This window comes from Cygnus olor, chromosome 27 (genome assembly GCF_009769625.2).
Source record: "Cygnus olor isolate bCygOlo1 chromosome 27, bCygOlo1.pri.v2, whole genome shotgun sequence".
Taxonomy (NCBI): Eukaryota; Metazoa; Chordata; class Aves; order Anseriformes; family Anatidae; genus Cygnus; species Cygnus olor.
The window spans coordinates 3,577,689-3,596,409 of NC_049195.1; the positions used below are offsets into that span (position 1 = coordinate 3,577,689).

The following is an 18,721-nucleotide window of genomic DNA, read 5'->3' on the forward strand; positions in this document are numbered from 1 at the left end:
CCTTGGGTGCCAGCACCGTGGTGGCCCCCAGCCTTTGTGGTGTTGCTTTCGGAGCTTTTCGGTGCAGAAAAAGGGCCGGGCCTGCGCTCCCAGCCCCGACCCCAACGGGATGTCGTGGTCCCGGCGGCCGGGGAGCGCGGCCCCATCGCTGCCCCGCAAGTGTCCTCCCCCCGGCGGGACCCGTCAAGGTGAGGAGCACCCTTGGGTGGCGAAACGTGTGGCGTGCGTGCAGCACCTTGCACGAAAATGTTGGTTGCTACGGAAACACGGCACTTTCCATCCCCGTTCTGGGCTATCTGTGTTCTGGGGAGGAGGGAAGGGCTTGCCAGTCACGTCGACACAAGTTGCTGCCTTCTTCCCCTGCTCCGCCGCGGCCCCGGCCTCCCGAGGAGGCCGCCGACACCTCGCTGCTCTCCGCCGAGGGTCTTCGGGGCTCTGCAAGGCGCCGCCGAAACCCAGGAGCCCTCCGCGGGACGGGAATTGCTTCTTGAGGAGGAGCACCAGGAGCCGAGGCCCCTTCCCCGAGGCTGGAGGACGCGTGTCCAGGAGTGTTTGGAGCTCTCGATGCCACAGGTGGCGGTGGGATCGCTCTCGGGTCTTCTCGGCCTCCAGCCCGGCCTCTCCTGCTGCCTTGACGGCAGAACCGCCGAGGCAAATCTTCTTGAGATGGTGCTCGGGTCGTTTCCGGATCTCCTGCCCCTCTCGGTGCCATGTGGATCTGTCCTCCCTTCTCTTCCCGGCCCTTTCCAGCCTCCACGTTGAGAAATACGGACGGGGAAGGAGTCGCCTCCCTGAAACGTGCCCAGAGCGACCACACCAAGAGCAGGGAGTTAATCGAAGGTGGCGAAGGGAACGCGCTCCCCAAAACCTCTGCCAGGGCACCCCGCTCCCCGACACGTGCGGGGAGCCACGGGGCGCTTGTCCTAGCCTCTGCCCTTCGTGTCGCCTCCCTGCCAGCACCCCGAACCTAATTGCTCCCACGCCACGCCGCGCACACCTCTCCCGGGGGCTCTTCCCCACCCTTCGTCCCCAAATCCTTCCAAAACCCCCCTTTTCCTTGGTCATCCCCCCTGAGGACGATCCCGGCTCGGGGTCCCCACCTCGGCGGGCGCAATCCCTGCCCGGGTCTCACCTCCCTCGCCCCCTTTGCGCTAATCCCGTGTCCTCACCGGTGTTGGTAACACCTTCCCAGTTTAGCAGCATCAGCTGCGGCTGTAATTACCGCGCTGTTTACCTGCTGCTAATCGATAAAAGCCACCCTTGGCGCCGGGCCCTGCCCGGTGGCCCCGTGCCGGGGCACGTGCCGGCACCAGCCCGGTGGCACCGACACCGTTTGGGGTTTCGCCTCCGTCCCCGGCTGGCCATGGGGACCGAGGGACTGGGGACGCGGTGGTTGGCAGCGCTGAGGGTTTTGCCATACCCTACAAAAACTCCATTGCTTCCCCGTCGCCCCCGTCCCTGCCTCCAGCCCCCACTTTTGCTGCTTTTCTCCCCAAAACCTGCTTCAGCCGTCCCTCCCGCTCCTCGTTTTTTTTCCCCCTTTCTGCCTGCTCCCAGCCTCTCCGCAGGCCCACAAGCCCCGAGCAGCCTTCCTCCCTGCCTCCTCCTCCTCCTCCTCCTCACCCAGGACGTCCCCCCGGCCCTGCGCCCCTGCCCCGTTCACCCCAGCACCCTTGGGTGCCCCCAGCACCTCGGCTTTTTATGGCCCAACACCCGGCCACGCACACGTCACTCTGCACGGGGCTGTTTGCCATTTTAAATGTTGGTTTGGGTTGTGTCTTTTATTTTTTATTTTTGTTTTTATTTTTATTTTTTATTCTAACACAGGCTGGGGGGAGGCAGAGCCGAGCTAATTTCCCCATCCCGCCCCCCCCCCCCCCCCACCCCAGAACCTGTTGCAAGTTATTTTCCTGAATTTCCCGTGTTTTGTATTGAAACCGAGTATATTTTTTTTTTTTTTTTTTTTTCAGTTTCCTTTCTGAAAATAACTCCCAAACTATAATTTCCTCCCACTTGCTTTTTCCCCTCCTTATTTTGATGTGCGAAGTCGCTGGCTTGGCAGAGCGGTGCCTTTCCTTCTGGGGGGGGGGGTGGTGGCTGGGGACCGGGGGCCGCATCCTGCACCCGCTGGGGCGGTGGCACTGGGAGGGGGCCGTCCCCAGCCCCCAGGGGACGGTGATCCCCGGGGGATGGTGACCCCGAGCATCTTCACACCCGGCTCAGCCCCTAGCCCGGTTTTGGGGGGGGCTGGGGGCAGCTGAGGGGGCTTCACGGGATTTCCCCCAGGAAGCTTTTCGCTCCCCCTTTTGGGACCCCGTTGGGATGGGATTTAGGAGGCCATCGGTACGGGATTTGGGAGCCCGACGGGATAGGTTTTGGGAGCGCAACATGGTGGGATTTGGAAGCCCACCAGGATGGGATTTGGGAGCCCATCAGGACAGGATTTGGGACCCCATTGGGACAGGATTTAGGAGGTTATCGGGACAGGATTTAGGAGCCCAACAGAAGGGTTTTGGGAGCCCACCAGGACACAATTTAGGACCTCATTGGGACAGGATTTAGGAATCCATCAGAACGGGATTTGGGAGCCCATCAGGATGGGATATGGGATCCCTAGGGGACAGGATTTGGGAGCCCATTCGGACGGGATTTGGGGACCCATTAGTGTGGGATTTGGGAGCCCACCAGGATGACACTGGGGAGCCCAGCAGGACAGGTTTCGGGGCCCATCAGGATGGGATCTGGGATCCCACCAGGACAAGATTCAGGAGCCCGACGGGGCGGGATTTGGAAGCCCGTTGGGATGGGATTTGGGATCCCACCAGGACGTCGTTTAGGATCCCACTGGGATGGGATTTGGGGGTCCCACCATGAGGGGATTTGGGATCCCACTGGGATGGGATTCGGGATCCCACCAGGACAGGATTTGGGGTCCCACCAGGACGTCATTTAGGACCCCACCAGGCCAGGATTTGGGATCCCACTGGGGTGGGATTTGGGACCCCACCAGCCCACCACGGCAGCCCCTCTCTACCCCCCCCCGCCCCCAGCCCCCCCCCCCCCCGAGCAACACCATGCCGTCACCCTGCCCGTGACGTCACCCTGCCCGTGACGTCACCCTCCCCGTGACATCACCTCCCCGTGACGTCACTCCGCGGGCTCCCCCCCACCCCCCCACCAGCCAGCCCGGCACGGCAAGAGTTAACTCCTCCCCCCTCCCCTCCCCTCCCCTCCCCTCCCCGGAGCCGCGTCGTCACGGCGGGGCCGGAAGGGGCGGGGCCGAGCGGCAGCGACTTCCGGGAGCGGCGGGGACCATGAGCTGGTGAGCCGGGGGGGGGGTCTGGGGTCCCGGGGGGGTCCCGAGGGGTCCGGGGGGGGTCCCGGGGGGTCCCGGAGGCTCCGTTCTGGGCCCAGCCGGGCCCCACGGCCTGAGCTGGGGGTGTGGAGGGGGACTGGGGGGGGGGTTGGGGGGGTTACTGGGGGGGCGTGATAGTGGAGGGGGGCTTTGGGGGGACCTGGGGGGGGCTGGGGGGGTGTGAGAATGGGGGGGGAAGGTTTGGGGGGGGACTGGCCTGTGGTAATGTATGGGGGGGGTGCTGACCTGTGATAATGTATGGACTGGGGGGGGGGGCACGGGGTATGGGGGGGGGCTGGTCTGTGGTAATGTATGGGGGGGGGCAGGGTTTGGGGGGGGCAGGGTATGGGGGGGGCCTGGTGTATAATAATGTATGGGGGGGTGCTGACCCATAATAATGTATGGACCGGGGGGAGATACAGGGTATGGGGGGGGGCAGGTCTGTAATAATGGATGGATGGGGGGGGGGCAGGGTATGGGGGGGGTCTGCTCTATAATAATGTGGGGGGCGGGGTGCTGACCTGTGATATTGTATGGACTGGGGGGGACAGGGTATGGGGGGGGGGCAGGTCTGTAATAATGGATGGGGGGGGCTGGTGTAAAATAACGTGTGAGTGGGGGGTGCTGACCCGTAATATTGTATGGACTGGGGGGGGGTGACGGGGTTTGGGGGGGCTGGTCTGTAATAACGTGTGAGTGGGGGGTGCTGACCCGTAATAATGTATGGACGGGGGGGGCTGAGCGGCGGGGGGGGGCGGGGCTGACACGTGTGGGCAGGGGGGGCCGACCTCCGGCCGTATGGACCTGGTGTGCGGGTCCGCAGCCTGTGTGCGGGTGGTGCGGGCACGGAACTGGCACCGGGGTGGGCAACGTGCGGGGTGGGCAACGTGCGGGGTGGGCAACGTGCGGGGTGGGCAACGTGCGGGGTGGGCAACGTGCGGGGTGGGTAACATGCGGGGTAACTGACCTGCGGGGTGGGCAACGTGCGGGGTGGGCAACGTGCGGGGTGGGTAACGTGCGGGGTGGGTAACGTGCGGGGTGGGTAACGTGCGGGGTGGGTAACGTGCGGGGTGGGTAACGTGCGGGGTGGGTAACGTGCGGGGTGGGTAACGTGCGGGGTGGGTAACGTGCGGGGTGGGTAACGTGCGGGGTGGGTAACGTGCGGGGTGGGTAACGTGCGGGGTGGTAACGTGCGGGGTAACTGACCTGCGGGGTAGCTGACGTGCGGGGTAACTGATCTGCAGGGTGGGTAACGTGCGGGGTGGGTAGCCTGCGGGGTAGCTAAGCTGCGGGGTAACTGACCTGCGGGGTAGCTGATGTGCGGGTCAACTGACCTGCGGGGTGGGCAACGTGCGGGGTGGGAAACGTGCGGGGTGGGTAACGTGCGGGGTAGCTGACGTGCGGGGTGGGTAACGTGCGGGGTAGCTAAGCTGCAGGGTAACTGACCTGCAGGGTAGCTGATGTGCGGGGCAACTGACCTGCGGGGTGGGCAACGTGCGGGGTGGGCAACGTGCGGGGTGGGTAACGTGCGGGGTAGCTGACGTGCGGGGTGGGTAACGTGCGGGGTAGCTGATGTGCGGGATAACTGACCTGCGGGGTGGGTAACGTGCGGGGTCGCTGACGTGCGGGGTAACACAGGCTCTGTGTGAGTGCAGCCTCGGGGCTGTGCCGCCAGCCGGGCGCCCCATAAAGGACCCGAGGCCTCCGGCTGCCTGGGACGGGCAGCGAAACCCCGTTAAAGCTGTTTTTTAAAAACCGAACAAAGCCCCGAACCCCGCGAATTCCCACCCGCGGAAGGGTCCGCTCGGACACCACGGCCGCGTTCCCGCTGCCTCCTGCCTTCCCGTCGCCTTTTTTTGAGCGAGTCGCGGTGGAAATGAGCCCCGAGCGCGGCGGCGGCGGCCCCGAGAGGAAAGGACGGGGGCCACGGTGGGGAAAAAATGAGAGATTTTTTGGGCTGGGAGCAGGAGAAGCCGTGGATCTAGAGATACGCCTCAGCAACGCAGCCGCGCCCGGGCGGGTACCTATTAAAACGCGTCCTTTTGGTTAAAAACCCCTAAAAACCCTCGCGCCGTGCAAGGGCCGTGGTTTATTGACGCGGGGTTGATTAACGCAGCTCTCCCCGGGGGCTGCCCTCGGCCCGGGCTGCCCCTGCCCCTCTCCGTCGCTCCTGGAGGTGCCCCGGGGGGGCTCCCGGTGTTTGGGGGGGGGCTCCCGGTGCTGGGGGGGGGCTCCTGGTGTTTGGGGGGGGGGCTCCCGGTGCCTCCTCTCCCCGTCGCGCTCTCCCGAGCCTCACCGAGCAACGGGGCTTCGGCACACGCCGCACGTGCCTTTTGCTGCAAGATCGGGGTTTTTTGGTTTGTTTTCCTTTTCCTTTTCATCTTTAGCCGGGGAGGAAGAGAAGGTCATCGCGAGGAGGAGGAGGAGGAGGAGGAGGAGGAAGGGGGGGGGACGTTACGCGCCCGCCATCAGGCTCCTCTTTCTTCTCCGCCACGTCAGCCCTCGAGCGTCTCGCGGCTCCGCCGACGCCCGGCAGCGAGGGGCTCGGAGGACACCGTCGGGGACACAACCGGCCTCAGTGCGGCCTCGAGGCCCCGCCGGGCCCTAATTCGTGCCGCCCCCGCTCCCCCCCCGATGAATCGAGCTATTCACGGGGATTGGGGAGCCCGGCGGGACGGGCTTGTGCCCCGTGTCAGAGCAAAAAGCACCCGCCGTGGGTGCTGGCGCGCCCCGCCGGGAGGCCGAGCGTTATTTCTCCTCCGCTGAGCTTTATTTCTCCTCCTTTCGGAGCTGGAGTTTGCTTTCCCTGGACGTCGGTCGGGTTCCCAGCGGCGCGTCTGCCCGGGAAGGCCTCGCAGGGCTCGTTTTGGGTGCCCGCGGGGAGAATCGAGGCCGGGAGCTTCGCCCTCAGCTCAGCCTCGCGGCGCGGGCGGGCGGGATTGGCGCGTGAGGCCGCGGCCTCAGCCTCTGCCCCCTCGACGAGGTGGTTTTTTTTTTTTTGTTTTGTTTTTTTTGCCAAAAAACGGGGATTCGAGGGGCGGCGGGGCCGTTTGCGCCTTATAAATGCCACGCGTTTTCAATCGCTTGCGTTCTCTCCTTGTAGCCGAGTATTGGGCAGGTCGGGTTCCTGCCCCACGCCAACCGGGGGACCGCGTAATCCCCGTGAGGGGAGCGGGGAACTTCGCTCCTGAGCTCCTGGGACACGGCCCCGGGGACGGCAGCCGGGTGAAAGCCCCCATCCCCTGGCTCCCGCACCCGGGCGGCGGAGCGGCGCTGCCTTTCTGGGCCGAGCTGTGTTGAGAGCAGGAGGAGGCTCGTTTCGGGAAGCGGCCTCGCGCGGACGGAGGAGACGTTGCCCAAAACTCGCCGCCTTCCTTTCGGCCCCCCGCCGGTGAGCCTGGGGCGCCGCGGAGCCCGGCGGCTCGCCCCTGCGCGGATTTTCTGCGCTTTCCGCAGCTTTCCCGAGGGATTTGTGGCAGCCCAAAGGGGTTTTTTTTTGTTTTTTTTTTTTTTTTTAAGGTTCTCGGAACCTGGCGAGCCCAAACGCCGCCGCAGCTCGCAGGCAGCCTCGCCAACACCTCCCCTTTTTGGGTGGCTTCGGGCAGGGGGCTTTCGGCAGCGTGACGGCTCGGCACCGCTGCACCAGCAGGGAAATAAAAAAGAAGAAACGGGCAGAAAAAACCCCCACGAAACGCGTTGAGCAAAGGTTGATAGCGAGCCACCGCTCAGCACGTGGTCTCCCGGGGCGTTTTTGGGGTGGGTTTTGGGGTCTTGGGGCTGAGCCGAGCTCGCGCTGGGGGCACCGGGCGTCCAAGGGTCGGGGCCGTGCGGGCTTGGCGGTGCTTCGCTCCCCGGGAGGAGACGGAAATGTGCTGTCCGAAATATCTGGGGGCGTAACAGGGGATGAGGGGGCTGCGGGGAGCGTCTCAGAAAAGGAAATTCACTGGGAGAGGTTGGGAGGACGGGGATCGGGGAGCAGCAGGCGCCTTTGGGCTGTGGCCCAGGGGCAGTGGCTGGTTTTTAATCGCGTTTGAAATCTCCTGGATTTGGGCTGCGGCACCACGGGTTTTTAAGCGTGTTTTAAGTCTTCTGGAGGTGTGCTGTGGCCGTGCTGGGTGGGAGCTGTGCAAAAACCAAGGCGCTGCCACTTCCCAGCGACTCCATACTGACTTTTTATTTTTTTTCGGAGCCCGAACCGCGGTCGCCTCGCGGTCGATGGCAACGCTTCCCCGTTCTCCCCGGCTTTCAGCAGAAATTGGGATCCGGCGATGAAAACGGGATAAAATGGGACGGCATCAGGCTCCCAGACACCTCCCGGGCACCCCGTGCCGGGGGGGCACCCATGGGTGGCCTTCAGGAGCCGCGCGAGGGCGACAGCGCGGCCCCCCCCCCCCCGGCGGGATTAACACGTGGTTATTCCTTAATTATTATTTTTTCCCGTCTCCTTTGTACAGGTAGCTGAAAAACAATGTTCTAGTTGAGCCACAACCGCGTTTCACAACCAAGCTCAAAATGGATATTTTTGTAGCACAGTCAGGGCCTAAAACAGCCTTGCAAAATTCTGCTCGCCCACGCGCCTGGCGTGAGTAATTTTCTTTTGATGGGTGAGTAAAATATCATTTTTTATTTTTTTTTTTTTACATTTTTTATTTTTTTTTTTTTTACATGCTCATCTCGGAACGGGTGGGAGAGTGGATTTCTGACATTATTTTTGATTTTGCTTAGCGCCGACACCGCGCACGCGGCGGGGACGCGAGCGGCCCTGCGGCGGAGGGCTCGCGGCTCTCCCCGCTGCCGGCGTCGGGGCCGGGCTGAAAGCGGGGCTCTGACCCCTGTTGCTGACCCTAAACCCACGCCAAACGGGTCCTTGCGGCCCCGTCCCTCTCCCCCGTGCCACAAGAGCTCACCCTGGCGCCCTTTAGTGGCTTTTTGCCTCTGCGCTCGCGGGCGGGAGCGCGCATCCCCGTGCGCTTATTTTATAGGGTCCCGCTTCCCCGGACCCCCTCGTGCCTTTCCCCAGCCCGTGGCCTCCCGCGAGGCTTCAGCGGAGGGAACCGAAGGCAGGCCTTGGCGCAGCGTCTCCCCCGGCGCGAGCCGTTTGAATAATTTTTTCCTTGCGCATCCAGGGCTCTGTTTGGAGCGGTTGCCATGAGTTCCTCCGAGGCAGGGGGAGCGGGGTGGGACGGTGCATGCAGTTTCCATGGACACCCTGTAGTACAGCGAGGCAGCCAGAGCCGTGCGAGAGGCCCCCGTTCCAACCACGGCTGCCTTCCTCACCTGTGCCGGGCCGGATTTCCCCCGCTCCGAGGGCACGGCCGCTGGTTTTAGGGGATTTTAGGGGATTTGGGAAGGGTTCGGGCGGCCCCGAGGCCGGAGACCCGCGGGGCAGGAGGCTGGGGGCGGTTTTCGCGCCAGCTCTCACCGCATCGCCTCTCTTTGGGTCCTGTTTTCCGACCTGATAATAAACTCATTGCCCTTCCTCGAGCAATATTAGGGCTGCCTTCACGCCTCCGGGGCTTTGGGGTGCCCCGCTTTCCCCCGTGGCATCGCAAAACGCCGCTTTGGCTGGCGGGAGACGTGACGCGGCGGCAGGAACCGGCACCGGTCGCGCTCCTCCTGCTCCTCTTCCCCTTGGCCAACCCCTGCTGGCAGCGTGGGGACCCCCCGGGCGGCGCCAGCACCGGCGGCACCTCGGGGCCGTGCAGGAGCAGAGCTTTCGGGACGATTTCTGACTCTTCCAGGAGTTTCTGCCTTTCCCTTCTGATGCTTTCCCGAGCGCGGGAGGCACCGCTCCAGGGGACAGAGCCCCCTCCGGACCCCGAGGTGGTGCCTGCAGTCCGCCGGTGAGAAAGCAGAAGTCATTCCCTCGCCATTCTCCCGGTTTTTTTCGACCTGCTGGCGCGTGCAGGAGCGCTTCGGTCTCTCCCAGGCAGCCTCCAGCCCTGCTCACACGCCGCTGTCTCCCTGCACCCAGCGCCGAGCCCTCTCCAAAGCGTGGGCACCAGCGGGGAGAAGGGGAGCTCTTGGCACAGCACCCTGCCCCGACCCTGGCAGAGGGGGGGTGGTCTTAGGGTGGCTCGGGGCCGGTTTTCAGCCCCAGATTGGCTTCTGTGGGGGTTCAGAGGTGGGCATCGTATTTTCTAGGAGCTCTCAGCACGGTCAAGGTTTTTGGAAAGCGGAGCCGCGGCCGCGAGCCAGGCTCGCCGGGGTCCTGAGCGCAGGGTGCTGAGCGCCGTGGGTCTGGCCGCGCTCGGGGAGCTTTCATTCCGGTGAAAAAACTCGATGTTTTTGGTGGAAATTTTGGTGGAAATTCAAGCAGTGAATAGTTCTGGCCGAAGTCCAGGCTACGCTGTTTTGCTGGCGCTTGGTTTTTTGTTTTTTGTTTTTTTTTTTTGTTTTGTTTTTTTTTTTTGATGGGGGGAAGGAAAAAAAAAAAAACCAAAACAAACAAACAAAAAAAAACCAGAAACCCAACCGAAAAACCAACCCAACCCCGAAGCTTTCCGCGGAAAGCCGGCGTTTCTCCCCAAAGGCTCGTTGGGTTGGCAGCCTGACGTGCGGCCGTGTTCTCGATGAGAACCAGCCCCTGCCACCGCTGAGTGCCACCTCGGCAGCGCGACCCGCGGGGCCGGACCCCAGCGCCGCCCCGCTTCGGCCCCCGCTCGCCCTTGATCGGGGCTGCTCGGTGTCGCTTTGCCTCAGCGTCTGGGTAATGAACCTCGACGGGCTGTCCGAGATGTGCTGCGGGCGAGAGCCTTCCTCCCACTCAGCCCTCTCCGTCCGTCCGTCCGTCCCCGGGGGCTCCGCGGAGAGCTCCCCGCTCGCCCCTCGCTTTTTGGAGAGGGGATTTCTGCAACCCGGCCGTGCTCGGGGTGGTCCCACGGGCTGGCGGCTCGCCGGACGCAGCCTAAAGACGTTTTCCTCCCTAATTAAAGCGGTTTGGGGCTGGCGGTCCCTGCCCGGCCTCGTTCCAGGGGACCGCGGCGGAGTGGGAGCTCCGTCTTTTAGTCCCCAGGTCCCCGCAGAGCTCGCTGAGCTGCGCTCCCCCCAGCCTGCGGGGTTCGTTTCTGACTCTCTCGTGCATCCCGGGGAGAATTCGCTGCTTTTTTTTTTTTTATTTTTTTTTATTTTTTTGCGCGGCCCTGGGTTTGTGCGTGGAAAAGCCAAGTAAATATGTGACATTGCTGGGAAAACTTCAGAGAAAATTAGCCACAGCTTCTCCCACCTTCCCCTCCCTGGGGTTCCTGAACATCCCCGAGCAGAAGCTCGCAGGATTCTCTCCACCCACACTTTTTTTCCGACTCTAAGCCGTTCCCACCCCCTCCCCACGGTGCTTCGCCCTCCTCCCTCCCGTCCCAGCTCCGTCAGCCTCGCAGAAGTCACCGCCGTGTCCCCGGCCAGCCCCGGGAGGGGGACGAGGGGCTGGCTCCGACCGGAGGGGGAACGCTGCTGTGAGTCAGCCCGCGCGCTCTTCAGGAACACGATTTCAAGGGATTTCACACCCCAAACACAGCCCCGGCTTCCTCTCGCTCAGCAGAAACCAAAAACGCGCCCGTTCTGCTTTCCCCTCGGGGCGTGCAGACCCGCGGCCGCATTTTGGGGTGATTTTTGTCCCCCTGGGAGCGTGCAAAGCTCCCGTCACCCCGGGGGGCTCGCGGCACCAAGCCACCTCCCCGGGATTCCTCGCGAAAGGCCCTTTGTACGGTCTCCAACCAGAACAAAACCCCTCTTCGTTTTTATTTGTTTTGCCGTGGCTGCTTGCGGCGTTGCAGCGTCGGGTGCCTGCTGTCACCCAAATTCTGCAGGGGGGGGACGCGGAGCCCCAGGGGACACCGAGTCCCCGCTGCCAGCAGCGCCCTGCCGCCGCGGTCCTGAGCGCCCGGCTTGTCGTTTACTTAAAAATCTCGGCTAAAAGCATCTCCTCTTTTCTCTCCCTCGCTGCTTTTGTTCCTGCTCGTGCGTCTTTTTTCATCCCCGCAGATCGGCGTGGAAAGGGAAAGGTTTGGAAACCGGGAAATTGCCCCCAGTTGGGACCCAGCGACGACGGCGCCGTGGCGCGCAGACGCTCCTTGCGCGGGGTGGCTTTTCGGAGGTTTCACCCTGACAGTCCTAATTAGCGACCGGCATCGCGGCGCTGAGGGGGATATTTACTCTTTCAAAGTGGATTTGGAGCGGCGTGCAGCGCTCTGTTGACTTCCTTTTGTTCTGGGGAAAAACAAAACAACAAACCTCAGCTACTTTTGGTTTGGTTTGGTTTGTTTTTCCTTCCCCCTGCAGCGTGGAGGAGAGGGGAGCCCCCGCCCGGTGCCGCGGGGTGGCCGGACCCCGTGCGGGAGATGCTGCGCTCCTCTTCCTCCTGCTCCTCTTCCTCCTCCTCCTCTTCCTCCTCCTCCCTCCAGCCGGCTCCAGGTGGGCTCGTGGCGTCGCTCTGCCTCTCGCCCCTCTTTTTTTTTCTGCTTTTTTTTTTCCTTGATTCGAGGCACCGAGGGGAGCGGCAGCGCGCCGACCACGCTGTAATTGCCGTTTTAATCAAGCTGCGCCGCCCGGCCGCAGCTCCGGGATCTCCAGCCCTACACCCTCGGCTGCTCACCCTGAAGACCACGTCTTTTGTTTTTTTTTCTTTTTTTTTTTTTTTTTTCCCAAATTGTGCCTTTTTCCCCCCCCACAATCGCTGCTCGGCCGTGCCTGGCTGCAGCCCACAGCTCCCTCGTCCTGGCTTCCTTCCCAGCCTGAGCCAGTGCGGATTTCTCCTCCTGCCACCGAGCCGGGTTTATGCAGTCACTTCCAAAAACATCTAGTGACGGCACCTGGCTTCCAGGACAGCCTGTGCCTGGGAGAAGAAGGGAGCTACCTCATTTTGGTTTATATTTGACCCGTGCAGGAAAACAGAAAGCAAAATCCTTCATTTATTTATTTTTTTCACGCTTTCTTCCTGTAAGGCACCGCACACCCGGTTATTGACGGGGTAATTATATGCCAGGCGAGTGTTTGTTTAGAAAAGAAGTGTGATTCACGGCTGCCCGGCATGCCCCGGGAGCTGGAAAGGGTTAAAAACCCTAAAATTATATCACTTGAACCGGAGAACGATAAACAGGAAGCTCTGCAGAAAACTTAAATTTAAGCCCGGTGACTCAGGCTGGCCGCTGCTCCGCGAGCCGCTCGGCGCTACGGGCTGAGGGCCGGCTTCGTTACCGGCGGCTAATTACACCGTTGGTTGGAAAACGATGCCGAAGCTTGGCGAAAGGAGGCAGGGAGGGATCGGGGCGGGGGTTGGATAACCTCGTTTTGGCTTTCCCTCGAGCCGATGGGGCTTCGTGGCGGGCGCTTTCCCCCCGCGCGCGGTGTTTGCGGAGCGTGGCACTGGTTTTACAAAATACCCTACAAATAAAAGGATTTCCAGGGGTTCGGGGTAGCTGGTAGGAAGGCTTCCAGCCGTCTGATGGAGCAGAGGTAGCAGCGTTGGTGCGTGGGAACTCGTGAGTAAAGCTGATGAGGAGCACGTGGAAAGCCGAGCGCTCGTTGGCCGTGTCCGGCTGCGAGCGGAGCGAGCTCGGGAGCCAGGAGCCGGCCCGGCCAGCGGCCAAACCCCGGTCCTGCCGTGCCCTTCGGCAGCCCAGGTTTTGGGTAGCGGGGTCCGAGGGGGCTCTGACACCCTGCAGGAAGAGCCCCCCAAAAATTGGGGCTGGGATGTGGTTGCAGAGGAGCCGTAGGAGTGCTCCAGTTGAGGCATCTCCGGGAAGAGAGGTTGGCGTCGTCTTGCGGGACCAGGTTTTTTGGTTTGGTTGAAGCAACATAATGCCCCAAATGGCGCACGTTGGCAGATTTTGGACGCGACGTTTTAACCTCTTTGACTTAATTAAACCCGCCGAAGGCAGCACTTGCATTCCTGGTTTTTTTATGATCCTGATAAGGGGAAGAAACCCAATCATTCCCGGGGTGGCCGCCTGGCTGTAACCGTCTGACCGAGCCACCCTTCCGTACGGCGCGTGATTTCCTTCGAGTACTCTTCACCTCCGAGCTAGCTCGCGTGGGGGAAACCAATTTAGGTAACCCAGATTTTACTAGCAACCATGTTAGGGATTTTAAGAATGAAGGCTGGCAGGTGAGCCGCTCCTACAGCTGTTGTACCAGAGAAATCCTTTGAAGCGGCTTGCAGCTCCAGACACTCGGGCTGTTACTTTTTTTAATATCCTCTCGCTAAATATTTACAGGGTTTGTTGTGTTGTGTTGTGTTTTTTTTTTTTTTTTTTCCCTCCCCTTCAGATTTGTTTGGAAGCGTGGCGCGTTCTCCAGCCGCTCGCCGTGCCAAGGACTGCCTGCAGCATCCCTCGCCTCTCTTCCTATCGCCGGGGCAGGGAAAAGGGGACGGCGGCGGCTGGAGAGCAGCGAGCCGGAGGAAAAGGGGCTCTTGGGGGGGGGGGGGGGGGGGAAAGCACGCTTCGTGCAAGGCTTCCCACCCCCAAAATCCAGCCCGGCTCACCCCAGGACCCCTCGCCGAGGACGGGGCCGGCGGAGCCGGGCTTTTGCTGCGGCGCCGCGCTCGAGGCCGGCTCCGCTCACCCGTTCTCCTCCCCTCTCTCCTTCCTCTCTTTTCCAGGATACCGTTCAAGATCGGGCAGCCCAAGAAACAGATTGTACCCAAGACAGTGAGTAAACCGATTCCCCCTTTTTTAGATCCAGCCTTTGATCATGTGGCTGATGAGTCAAGCCAGCACTTTGACTCGTCCCATTTTGCCAGCGCGTGTGTGCGCGCGCGTGGGAGGGAGATGGGAGCGAGCAGAAACCTGTTGCGGGCTCTGACCAGCGCCCGGCTCCTCGTGCGAGGAGTGAGGGGGAGTCCCGAGCTGGGAGAGGATTTCGGTTCGGGATCCGCTCCCTTTTCGGGGCCGGGGGGGACGAGGGGAGAGAGCTCTTTTGGTCTGGCACGGTTTTCCTTGGAGATGGCTGAACGGGCTTCCTTCCTTCCTTCCTTCTTTCAGCAATGGCTTGTTTGTTCAGCCTTGCTGAGCAGATGGAGGAGGAGGAGTGGTTCAGCTCGCTGAATATAACTGTTTCCAAAGAAAGGCTTATAAGCCGAGATGCTTAGTGCTCGGGCGTGAATTAATTTGTGCTGCACAGCATTTGCTTTAAAAGCAAATTAAAAAAGCATTTTGTATTCTCGGGCGTTCGAGGCTCCTACCCCGAGCGCTGCTCCTCGCAGCTGGCTGCGGTGTTTTCCCTTCTCGAGCAGATGGTCTTCGCCTTTGTCCCGTGCAGAAAAGCTGTGGCACCTCTCGGGACCTGTCCCTGAAAGCTATCCCGCGTACCTGCTCTAAAATCAGAGCGAGCACGGGGGAGACCTCGTCTTTATAACGGCGTTGGTGCCCTAATCCCCCGAACAGACCGACGGCGCTGATCCTGCCTCGCCGGGACATCGTCGCCGCTAATTCCTCGGGGCGCGTGGGCACGCGCGGTTCTGGGGCAGTTTCCCCTTGGGACATGACATTCCCCCCCCCCCTCCAGGGGCCAATTCTGCCGCTCCCTTTATGGCTCAGTTCCCATTTTTTTTTATTTATTTTAAGGCTTTTCTCGTCGCGTGCTGCCGTGGAGCAGCAGTTTTCTGTAACGGCTCCGAACTGTCGGCACAAAGTTCAAGCCAGGCAGGCAACCAAGTCAAGGACCGCTGAAATCCCTCGAGGATTTTCGCATCTCTTCCGCTGCCCTTTTGCGGGGCTGGTGGCCACCAGGTGAAAAGTGCTGCTGCCTGGGCTGGGCACGAAGGCAGCCCGCCAGCCTCAGCACCCAATCCTGCTCGTTTCGGGACCCCCGCATTGCCCTGCTCTGAGATTTTGCCTCTCACCCTCAATTTCCAACCCCGGCAGCCTTTCCTGCTGTTGCAGTGACCACCCGCTCCGCAGCTCGGGGTGACCTGGACAGCTTCCTCGGACGTCTCCATCCCGCCCTGGTTGACTTTGTTTTTTCTCTTGCTGTTTTTTCCCTGCCCTGCAAGCACTTTGGGGAGCTTGCTTTCCCCCGAGCCGCTGCCGTGTGCGGTTGGGAGGCAGTTGGCAGGCGTTGCTTATAGATATAGATATAGATATATATACGTGTGTGTGTATTAAATAGAACAGCCCAGAATATCCGGCAGGCAGGGGTTCATTCGGCAGCACCAGCGTTTCCAGGCCTTTTCCTTTCCTTCCCCAAAGAAGCACAGCAAGTTTTTGTGCGAGCCGGGCGCCGATTTTGACGTGGCCCCCGTTTATCGATCATGCAGGCAGCAGATCCGTGGAGAGCCGAAAATAGGAAGCCCAGAGCCTGGTAACCTCACAGTAAGCACGAGGTGAAGCCCTTCAAAGGAGAACAAACGGCAGGAAACCGCCCATCTCCCCCCGGGAAGGAGGCGCTCAGCCCCGCGCTCGCCCTGGCTCCGTGGCGTGGAAGCATTGGGGCTGCTCCGCAGCTTTCGGCCGGCTCGAGGCCCCCGGGTTTTAGCTCCCGGCTGCAGGCTGAGAGGTTTCTCCATCTGCGGGGGCCTCGGGGAGCGGCGGTGGCAGCTGAGCTCTGGTTTCGTGGCCTGTGATGTTCCAGATGTCGGCCTCCGGAGCCCGCTGCAGGAAGTGGGAAGGTGCGGCACCGCCAGCGCCGCGTCCCGAGCCGGTCCGAGGGGAAGTGGTTGCGGGGAGAAGATCTCCCACTCACGGAGATCGGACCACAAAAGAGGGGGGTAAAGAAAAGAAGAAGAAAAGAAAAGAAGAAAAAAAAAAACAACACAACATTTATTAGCATCTGACTGATTTGGCTCTCCGTAGCTCGAGCGCAGGAGAGGGGAGGATCGCTTTGCCGAGGGAGGCTGAGCTCACCAGCAAGCCTTTTTTTTTTTCTTTTTTCTGTTTCTTTTTATTTATTTTTTTTTTTTTTGATGAAACGATGCCTGGGTTGGTGTCAGATCTAGGCCGGTAGTAGTACTGAAAGGCAATTTGTCTGGGTTGCAGAGGGGATTAGTCATGACTCCCTGTGCCCACTCGCTTCTGATCCTCCGGAGAAGGGCACGGTGTCAGCCGCGGCTCAGCTCTTCAGGTGGAAGGAAACCCCCGTAGAAAGCAGCGGCTGGTGAACTGAAGTGCTCTCCCGCCCCCCGAGCCGTGCCTCTGCCTCCTCTCCACCTTAACCTGGGCAAATCCGCTCGCAGACGGCGTAATCTCTCCCCTCCTCTCCCCTGCAAAGAGCAGCTGGCGCCGGGGCGCGGGGGCTCTAATGCGCCGAGCGGAGCCGCCGGCGGTGGGGGCGCAGGGGACGTCGTGCCGCGGCCCGATTAAACCCGTGCCCAGCGAGAGGACTTAAACCTGTTAGAGCTACATCTCTCTGCAGAACGTTTCTTGCTCCGAACGCAGAGCTGAAGCCTCTTAGGGCAGAGCCGGTCTCCCTGCCCTCCCCCGGGACGCCTTCCATCCACGCGGAGGTTACGCCGGAGCCGCGGCTGTCGCCCGAGCTCCGCTGCGGCTCCGGCTGGCTGAAGTTCACCGGTGTCACCCCGAGGTTGTCCCCTGCTCCTCACCGGGGCCTGGGTGATGCGAGGCGGCAGCTAGCTGGGAGAAGGAGCCGGCCTCGTGTCCCCGCGGGGCGCGGAGACGGCTCCGCCGCATCCCACCCGCGGCCGGGGGGGAGCCGGGGGCTTCGTCCCCGCTCGGGATGGGGGAGGTCAGAGCGCGGCCCCTCCGTCTCACCCGGCTTTTACCCCGGCCTGACTCAGATGGAGAGCTAACCTGGGGTGAGTCAGCTTGGCAGGGAGCGGAGCCGAGCCCTCCAGCCTGCCAAGCCTCCCCGCCTTGACTCATCCCGGCAGCGCTGGGCTCCCCAGGGGTGGCGGACAGCGGAGCTCCGCGAGCGGGAGGATTCCGCTGCGTGCTGCCTCTGCCGGCTGCCTCTTTCCATCGGGCCCCACCAGAGAGCTGGAAATCTCCAAAAAACGGAGGAGACGGCGGTGGGGTGAAACCGAGTGACCCGAGTTCAAGCGTTTCGCTCCTTTTCGCTCTTCTCGTTCAGTCTTCGGCAGGATGTAACCCACCTCTGCAGGTGGAGCTGCTCCTTTTTTTCCCTTTTAGCGTTCCAAGCATTTATTGGGAGCACCGGGCACTCCTCCAGCTTGCTGGATGGAGGATTTGGAGAGCTCGCTGCTTGGCCCGTGGAGTCCCAGGTACACCCAGGGCATCGCTTTGGCTCAAGGCTCCGCTTGGATGCGCAGAGATCGTTCCCCCGTGGTACTCGCACGGATTCTGCCCTGCTTCTCCCCCTGTTTGATGGCGTGACAAAAGCTCAGCAGAAGTTCCAGGTCGTGGCAGAATTCGTGGCCTAATTACGTGGCTTTCTTCTTTCGGAGAGGAGGGAGGAGGAAGCCTTTGCTTCCTGCTTTCTCCCAAGGCCCGTGAAAAGGCTGAGACCACTGGAACGTGTAGAAATCAGCTAGTCCTCCTCCTCCGGGAAGAGAAATTAACCTCAGGGGAGTAAGGAGGTTCATCACAGTCCCTTATTTCCATCTCTTTGTAGTGTTGGCTTTGGTCTTGCTTCATTGCCTCGTAACCATGGTGTCGATTATGATACTGCCCTGAAAGCGGAGGGGGGTTATCGCGGGTGGAGGGCCCGGTGTTTGCAAACAAAAATAAGTGGGTGAGAAAGAAGAGCACCGCTTTCCTTCGGTGCTTTTAAGAACTCGTCGTTCCTTGTGTAGGTTTAAAGAAAAAGCCAGAGAAAGCGATTCTGCATTAAGTAGCCCGCAATGCCTAGAAGAAATAGCGTTCGGTACAGAAACACGTTTCGATTTGGAGGTTTCAGAAAGCGGCTGCGGAGAAGTGGGATTATTTTAACGTTACAGCAACTTCCCTTCGGGACATTGTAATTTTCTTGCCTGTCCTTCTTGTTCTCGTTACCCTTAACGCGCTAATCCTATCCGTAGCCTTTTGCCGTGAGTGTCGGGGCTGCGTGGCCACTGCTGATAGCTCCTGGGAGCAGGAATTGCTGTGTGCTAGCAAAACGTGCTCGGCTCGCTCCCAGCCTGCCCTCCTCGCTCGCTCCACGTGCCGCTCATCCATCACTTGTTGCCTTCCATAAATCTGCACGGCGCGAGCACGTCAAGAGCAGGTTTTTATCCAAGCAGCGCGTTGGGGACCCTGCTCCTTGCTGTCCCTGGAGCATCCGCGGGCTCCCGCGATGCCAAGGCGAGCGGCGATGACTCGGGAGGGCCGCAGCAGCGCGCAGACGGCGCCGACGGGTAGCCAGTTGCTCCTGTGGGCGTGAAAAATAAGAGCAATCCTCGGGCAGCTGTCTCCGCAGAGATGGCGCTGGAGACGTGAGTCAGGCCGGGCAGCTGAAGAGCTGCCAGGGAGATTCACC

General features: G+C 61.4%; 1 protein-coding gene across 5 annotated transcripts in view; it reads left to right on the forward strand.

Moving 5' to 3' along the window:
- Positions 1-3,251: 3,251 nt before the first annotated feature.
- BIN3 (bridging integrator 3) overlaps positions 3,252-18,721 on the forward strand; it is a 39,185-nt gene continuing 23,715 nt past the window's right edge. Inside the window, exons 1-4 of one of the 5 annotated variants that reach the window (XM_040538283.1) lie at positions 3,267-3,322; positions 7,810-7,959; positions 13,953-14,001; positions 18,060-18,180. In XM_040538283.1, coding sequence (XP_040394217.1) covers positions 7,956-7,959; positions 13,953-14,001; positions 18,060-18,180 — 174 coding nt within the window. In that variant the 5' untranslated portion in view covers positions 3,267-3,322; positions 7,810-7,955. Of the gene's footprint in view, positions 3,323-7,809; positions 7,960-9,103; positions 9,199-13,952; positions 14,002-17,469; positions 17,529-18,059; positions 18,181-18,721 lie in introns of those variants that run through there. The other 4 variants (XM_040538288.1, XM_040538287.1, XM_040538285.1 and 1 more) reach the window with 4 other exon arrangements.